Source organism: Thalassophryne amazonica, chromosome 22 (genome assembly GCF_902500255.1).
Source record: "Thalassophryne amazonica chromosome 22, fThaAma1.1, whole genome shotgun sequence".
Taxonomy (NCBI): Eukaryota; Metazoa; Chordata; class Actinopteri; order Batrachoidiformes; family Batrachoididae; genus Thalassophryne; species Thalassophryne amazonica.
The window spans coordinates 15,156,653-15,165,126 of NC_047124.1; the positions used below are offsets into that span (position 1 = coordinate 15,156,653).

General features: G+C 39.1%; 1 protein-coding gene across 1 annotated transcript in view; it reads left to right on the forward strand.

Annotated features, from left to right (window-relative positions):
* arid2 (AT rich interactive domain 2 (ARID, RFX-like)) overlaps positions 1-7,991 on the forward strand; it is a 57,809-nt gene extending 49,818 nt beyond the window's left edge. Inside the window, exons 17-22 of the mRNA XM_034162983.1 lie at positions 3,861-4,018; positions 4,379-4,517; positions 4,631-4,716; positions 4,878-4,998; positions 5,509-5,600; positions 6,321-7,991. Coding sequence (XP_034018874.1) covers positions 3,861-4,018; positions 4,379-4,517; positions 4,631-4,716; positions 4,878-4,998; positions 5,509-5,600; positions 6,321-6,432 — 708 coding nt within the window. The 3' untranslated portion in view covers positions 6,433-7,991. The remainder of the gene's footprint in view (positions 1-3,860; positions 4,019-4,378; positions 4,518-4,630; positions 4,717-4,877; positions 4,999-5,508; positions 5,601-6,320) is intronic.
* Positions 7,992-8,474: the final 483 nt, after the last annotated feature.

Sequence of the window (8,474 nt, forward strand, 5' to 3'; positions counted from 1 at the left end):
GTACAATCACATTAGCCTGTTGGCTTCTGCTCACTAATGTGGTGCTTGTGTGATACATAATTAATTTAATTCTTGCATTACTGATTTGTCTTTTTGCTTGAAGTGCCACATTTCCAATTACAAAAAAAGAATGTTACTTGTAAGCTAATAAGATTTATGGGGGTTTTGTTTCCCATTTTGTAGATTAGTTTACAAACTAAAAAACATCTATCCATCTTTATCTACCTGCTTTGCGTGTATGACTATCAGCTTTAGCTAAAATAAATAAATACATCTGTAACACTACATAGTCCTGCCAAGTTTTGTCTAATTTCTCTCTGAGGTCATAGTTGCTAACTCTAAATATTCTGTAAGAGTTACTTTGAATGGAATCTCAACACACAAGATGGGGAAATGCAGCAACACAAGCATCATTTCTGAAGCTTAAAATTCCAAAGTGCCTTGTTGCAGCAAATAAGAGCTTTTTCTTTGAGGACTTCTTTGCCTGAGTGTTAATTGCTGCACTTTATTAATTGCTGGTTAGAGTCATTAAGCATCGCTTGCAGTTAATTTTCCTTCAGCATTTTTTGTGCACATGTAATAATGTATTAGAAACATTGTTTCCCAGTGACATACCAACAAAATGTTGTGATGGTTATTTTAGGACAAATCTTTTCAGACCAAAGTTTGATATATAAGGCCACTTTCAGATACTAGGTGGGGCAGACTAAAGGGTTAACAGTGTTATTGTGAAACTTTTATTGTCAACATTATTTAGGAAATGTTAGTATGAGTAATATCCATTGCTAATGGGAAATTTCCTTAATGTTTACCTTACGACACTGAAAATCACAATGTAAATGTAATATATTTACCAATTAATTCACCAAATTAATGTGTAATTAACAACCTAAGTGAAAGTTTAACATTCAATTATACCTTTTGCCTTTATATAATTTATCTGTTAACTGCAAGAATAGTGTTTAGTCATGTTACAAATTAAATTTCAAGGGTGTTTTTAATAAAGGCAACACAAGGCACTGAGGACAATATAAGCCCAGCTATCAGTTAGCACAGATGAAATGCAACCCAAATCTAGGACAGATGTACAACTTACAAATATCCATCCATCTTCTTTCTATACCCACTTACTCCACTTAAGGCTCACGGGGGTGCTCTTATTGTGGAATGAATGTCACTGCAGTATCCGGCTTTCAGATGAATTCTTTGAACAATTCTTTTTTCTGTGGCCAAATAGTTGTTCAGCATACTTCTTTAATTTGAGGGGGAAATTTTGGAATCCAACCTGTACACAGTGAGAAGGTCTTGTGCTCTAACTGGATCTGTCTGGCTCAGGCGAGTGTGAATGACTGGAGGTTAAGAAGGTGAGGCCAGTTAAGACCATGTGGCCCTCACTGATACCCACCTCCTACAGCAAAGCAGCTGAGAGAACAACCTCAGCCTTAAGAGAGGCAGGGGCTACATTTCAGCCAACACGATTATTTTGTCTGACTTCATTTCGTTAATTTGCCACAATGAACTCCTGCCAACAGCTGATGTGGTCAGAGCTTGATGGATTTAGTTGACTGAAACCTAACAAGTAACTATTTGATAGTCATTTGACCATTTGAAGCTTCTCAGATTTGACTTTTTGTGTGTCTGTTTAATGTACTCATGTATAAACTGAAATGGGTTTCAGTTTTTGGACTGTTGATTTGAGCAGTAAATAGTTGAAGTATGTCAGCAGTACTGTTGAATTCAACTGTGAGGTACAGTATTGTCTGAAATGTGCAACAGATTCTTTAAAACACAGGGACGATGGAACATTAAGCACTCAGTTGTCCAAGTTCTTTCATGCAGATTAAAATTCTGGGTCAGCAAATAGGGGGACCTTAACCACCTGGAAGGCTTTCATCAATGTCGTCTTTGCAGCATCTTGAAGATGAGCTGGAAGCAGTACAGTGCCATTCTCAGCGTCATCCTTGAAGCCAGGTCCACCATCATCGACGCGATTGTCAACAAGAATGACCTTATGTTGATATGAACAGATGGGAAACTATGGCAGTAAATCTGTCATCAGAGTTTGAATTTGAATTTTGAAGCATGAATATTTTTAGCATCAAAATCAGTGTTTGAAGTTGAATTTGTTTAGCATCAATTTATTCAGCCTCAAAAATTCAACTTAAAAAAAATTCAACCTCAAAAAATACAACCCCTGGCAGAAATTATGGAATCACCGGCCTCGGAGGATGTTCATTCAGTTGTGTAATTTTGTAGAAAAAAAGCAGATCAGACATGACACAAAACTAAAGTCATTTCAAATGGCAACTTTCTGGCTTTAAGAAACACTATAAGAAATCAGGAAAAAAAAATTGTGGCAGTCAGTAACGGTTACTTTTTCAGACCAAGCAGAGGGAAAAAAATATGGAATCACTCAATTCTGAGGAAAAAATTATGGAATCATGAAAAACAAAAGAATGCTCCAACACATCACTAGTATTTTGTTGCACCACCTCTGGCTTTTATAACAGCTTGCAGTCTCTGAGGCATGGACTTAATGAGTGACAAATAGTACTCTTCATCAATCTGGCTCCAAATTTCTCTGATTGCTGTTGCCAGATCAGCTTTGCAGGTTGGAGCCTTGTCATGGACCATTTTTTGTTTTCAACTTCCACCAAAGATTTTCAATTGGATTAAGATCTGGACTGTTTGCAGGCCATGACATGACATTTCCTTTATGCGGTTTCTTGCAGTTTGGTCACAGACGTTGACTCCAGTTTCCTCCCATTCGTTCCTCATTTGTTTTGTTGTGCATTTTCGATTTTTGAGACATATTACTTTAAGTTTTCTGTCTTGACGGTTTGATGTCTTCCTTAGTCTACCAGTATGTTTGCCTTTAACAACCTTCCCATGTTTGTATTTGGTCCCGAGTTTAGACACAGCTGACTGTGAACAACCAACATCTTTTGCAACATTGCGTGATGATTTACCCTCTTTTAAGAGTTTGATAATCCTCTCCTTTGTTTCAATTGACTTCTCTCATGTTGGAGCCATGATTCATGTCAGTCCACTTGGTGCAACAGCTCTCCAAGGTGTGATCACTCCTTTTTAGATGCAGACTAATGAGCAGATCTGATATGATGCAGGTGTTAGTTTTGGGGATGAAAATGTACAGGGTGATTCCATAATTTTTTTTTCCTCGGAATTGAGTGAGTCCATATTTTTTTCCCTCTGCTTGGTCTAAAAAAGTAACTGTTACTGACTGCCACAATTTTTTTTGATTTCTTATAGTGTTTCTTAAAGCCAGAAAGTTGCCATTTGAAATGACTTTAGTTTTGTGTCATGTCTGTGATCTGCTTTTTTTTCTACAAAATTAAACAACTGAATGAACATCCTCTGAGGCTGGTGAATCCATAATTTTTGCCAGGGGTTGTAGAAAAGCAGGGAGAAGCAATCGATCCCTGTCTCAATCATCCTACATCACAGACTTACTTCCATACATAAATGTTGGATGATTGAGACAGGGATCGATTGCTTCTCCCTGCTTTTCTATTTTTTGAGGTTGATTTTTTTAAGGTTTTTTTTTTTTTTGAGGCTTAATATTTTGATGCTAAAAACATTCAACCTTAGAAATTCAAATTCAAACTCTGATGGCACAGATTTACTTCCATAGGAAACACCCAAAAGACGACTAGCTGGAAAGCCCTCATTTAATAGTGAAAACGAGGGGGAAGAAACACATGAGCCCAGCTGCACACGCCCCTTCATCCTGCTGCCTTGAGCTGTTCTTGCTGCAAGATATGAGCAGCCATGATTGGACCTTGAGCGGTCTTGAGAATGTCTGTTTGTATTGTTATTCTAAAGTCTTGTTTTGCCCATAGCTGACTGTGACCCCGTCCCCACCTCTGGCATCCCAGCCTGCACCAGCAGGTCACCCCAGCTCCCAGCATCTCCCAACACAGCAAACCACTGCAGCACCACCTGAGCAAAGCAGGAAAGCAGGGCAGAACTTCAAGTGTCTGTGGCAGTCTTGTAAACGGTATGTGTCCGTGTATCAGAGGTGACCTCATCTGACTTGAATACTGAAAAGGAAAATGTCAAAAAGTAAGATATTAAGATATGCGTGATGTAGTTGTTTTTAATGCCTGTGATCAGTTTTCATGTTTATAGCTGAGTTTTGTCTTTTGGATTTAATATTCAATTCAGTTTGACAATACATCCTGTTGTGTACTTTTTTTTTAACTGCTTGATAATGAGTCTTTTTCGTTATTTTGCTGAAGTCATCCTGCATGCAAAGCTGAGTGGATGCGTCCACTCACTCCCGTGTCTTGCCCTCTAGTATTTCCACTCCAGCTGCAGTTACGCTGCTCCTCATTAGTCAACACATTCTTTACTACAGGTGGTTTGAAACGCCGTCTCAGGTGTTTTACCACGCGGCAACGCAGCACGGCGGGAGAGACGTATATGGAGGCCAGTGTCAGTGGGAGGGATGTGAACCTTTTCCTCGGCAGAGACTGTCTTTCATCACACATCTACAAGTAACTTGATCTCAGCTGCTCTGAAAGACCGAATGCTCACAGAAACCTGCACGTGAATCCAGGATTTAATGTATCTGCAAAGAGTGACGTACGTTCTCTGCACTCTTCCACAGGATAAGCACTGTTCTCGAGATGCTTTGCTGGCCGGACTAAAATTGGAAGAGCAGCAAGCACAAAGCCGCAATCAGACTTCTTCCCAGTATGTACACCTAGAATGAGAAGTTTGGAGTTTGTATGTGAAATGATCATGACAGATCAGTGAAACTTAACACATTTATTTCAGCTCTTTAACTTTTAACTTCTATGTTGTTTAACTGTATATGATGGATCATCTTAAAAGTTTATTTTCTTGTTTGATAGGACTCAGACTGCTGGCAACACGCCGGCATCTCGACCACCGAGAGCGATCGTCAATCATCCGAGTGCAGCCCTCATGGCACTACGCAGAGGCTCTCGAAATCTGGTCTTCAGGGACTTCACTGTGAGTACAACAGGGCTGATGGCAGATTTCCTCCAAAGTCTTTTTCACGCTCACTTTTGATTTTTAATGGGGTACATCGGGCTTTACCCTGGACAGAAAGTGTTGTGAAGCAGCTTAAATCCGTTTTTCCTTCAAAGTTTGTGGTTTTTACGCAGGTCAGTATTGAGTAGCAAAACTTCAGAGGAAATAATGAAAAAATTCAATGCTTTGCTTTAAAGTTATGCGATTTCCACAGTGTTGGAATATTTACAGTATTTTAGGTCTGCAATGTCAAAGACGACTGATTTATTGATTTAATGTGGCACAAACTCCAAATTGATGTAGAAAAAAGAAAAATTGCTGTTGAACTTTGTAGATGTGAACTTGCTGCTCAAATAATGTCAGTCCGCTTGTTCAAAGCGCTGTCCCTGTGAACTGTTCTTCTAACGAAGGGCATCTAACCACTGACATCTGCAAAACTCTATCAAGTGGAATGGAATTAAATTTTTTTTTTTTTTTTTTTATTCCTAGGATGAGAAGGAGGGACCAGTGACCAAACACATTCGATTAACTGCTGCCTTAACGTTAAAAAACATCGCCAAGCACTCTGACTGTGGTCGAAAGTAAGTGTGCAATGACATGTTTTAAACGGAGAAGCACACCTATGCTGCACCCGGTATTAATGAGTTATGCAAATGACCCAGGCTTTTGAAAGTTGCTGGTTTGCAACATCATATTGTCTCTGCTGCATGTTGACAGATGCTGACAGCACATTTTAGCATTTTGGTCAGGTTGTTAACTTGAACCATAGCAAAACAACAATAGAGAGGGAGGGGCTTGATTTTTACATAAATGTCAAGAAACAATTCAATTTATTTCAATTCATTTATACAGCTCCAAATCACAACAAAGTTGCCCCAAGGCACTTCACATGGGTGAGGTCTAACCTTACCAACAAGAAACAAATTTTCAGCCCACAGGAAGACCAGATAATTGTTTTTTTAATGATAAAATATCATTCTAACAAATATAACCTGCTATGGCTAAGCTACCGGAGTGAAAACTTTGCACTCTGGGCTTGCCTTAATACATTTTCTCTCAAGTGTTCTTGTACTGGCATGTAGTGCTGCCCCCAACTGGTGATGCAGAACTGTAAACGCAAACAGTGTTCAGTTGATGCCAATGTGCAGCAGTAAAATTCAGCCTTCATACTTTTCCCTTGCCATGTGGTGAATATGTGTTTCTTTTAATTGTTTTGCTCACATCCGTTGTTTGAGATCCTGCTTGTTAATATGTAGAACCTTAGCATGTTGTTTTTACTGTACTTCTTTTTCTCGTCTCAGGTTGGTGAAGAGGCATGAGCCACACCTCTCTGTGCTCGCGCTCAGTAACATGGAGGTTTCCACGACGCTCGCCAAATGTCTTTATGAACTGACGCGTTCGCTCCAGGCTTAAAGCCAAAAACAAGACACCCTGTCCGACAACCTCTGCGTCCCTCTCCAGAGAGGGGAAGGTGAGCTGTACCGGGTCCGCAGAGGTAGAGGTCAGGAACGGGAACCAAGACCCTCACTCTGCCACACTTTCCACCTTGTCTCACCTGCATCTCCTCCCTACCGCCCAACCTGTGTTCAAAACCCAGCCCCACCCCCTTCCATGCAAAAACTGCCACGGGGTCTTCCACCAGCTGCCCACCAGGGGGGAGCTCTCTAAGACTGCTTCCCTGAGGGACTAAACCGACAAAACCCCAATCACGAGCACATTTTTTTTTGTTGTCGTTGTTATTGTTTTTTTAATTATTATTGTTATTTCTTTCACAAATTGTTGTGTGCATTGAAGTGAGTGGCAGTTGACTGAAGAGAATGGGCGGGTAGGGGGGTGGGGCTACAGTAGGTGAAAAATGCCCCACAAGATTGAGTTGAGAACTTGGCATGCAACTGGCGCAGATTTAGTTTTTCTTTAGTAAAGTGGTAGCTTGGTTTTCTTACTTGAGTCAATATATTTTCACTTATTTATTATTAAATTGAATAGCATTACAATTAATAAAAAGAATCTTGTAAATATGTTGTGAATATATATATATATATATAAATATATATATATATATAAAAAGAAGATCCTCTTTCGTGCCGCTGCAGCCACTGGAGAACTTGCTCTGTGGAGTAATAAAAGCATTACTTTGGTAGGATTAAATAAAGTAGTTTTTTTTTTCTTTTTTTTTTCTTTTTTGATCCCTTGTCACTTGTATCTGTGATTCTATACTCAGCAGTGGATGAATGTACTTATAAAAACTTGTAAATAATTCTGCAAAGGTACTGATGCTGTAAAGCTTAGGGAGGGGATTTTTTTTTTTTTTTTTTCTCTCCCCCATGTGGGACTGTGACATTTTTGTATTATAATACCTTGTAGAACTCATTTTGCTGGCTGAAAGAGTATGGAATAATATATCATGTCATTTTGTAGAAAAAAAAAATATTGAAGGTATTTCTGTCCCTTTTCCCTTGCACACCTTCCCCCCTCAACACGCACACAAAATAACATATATCCACTGTAAGCGTTTTGTCATGTACGGGCACAGTGCGCGTACCAAAAAAAAAAAGTTTTTTTTTGTTTTGTATTTGTAAATTGGTTTAAATACATGGAGTTTTTATACAGGTTTTCTCCTGTGTTCTTTGCTTTACGTGCAGGTATATTTTCTTCACTACTTTTTTCTATCTTGATATAGTGTGGAGTTTTATTGTAAATTTTTTTTCCCCCCGCTCTCTCCTCCCCATTCTTAATACCATGCCACATTCCGGCTCGTGTCCTCAGACTGTCCTCTCTTCCGTGTGTTGTGTAACATTTAGGACTGCCTGTCATATTATCATCTGACTGGGGCGACCCCCAAGCATCCTCATTTCTGCCGTGTCAGTAGGATGTGTGACTATACGAGTACATAGACTTAACAGTCTGTTAGAGATTTGGCTTTATTTACTTTGGTGACTGTTTATAGTTTTTAAATAAAACACTGAACATTTTTGCTTTGGTTTTTAAGCTATTTTTTTTTTATTTTGCTCTTTTTTTAATTTCCCTTATCTTTTTACACATACTCTGTTTTGTTTTTTATTGGTGCATGTGCATCAGTTGGTGCAGAAAACATCACATCTCCTTGTAGTGTTCTAAATAAGTGGTTTTAATATTCAGAACTGTTTTCATGGTTGTTAATTAAACTTCAAAAGCCCCTCTCGTCTGATCTAAACCCACCGAGCGCCATTTGCTGGTACACTAATCCTTTTGTTGTGTTTAACCACTGGGCTCCTTCCTTTAGCTCGTTCCTTTCAGCATAATTGAATTGAGCGCTTCACTTCCTGCAGATCCAAATAATTCTGTCCTCAATCTTACGGTACAGAAGACTTTATGCATAAATTGAAAGAGTTTGTGCTTGGAGCAACACTCGAGCACAAACTAGGAGCAAGCCATGTATTGATGCTTCACTTTTAGCTGCCTAGTACTGTTGCTTT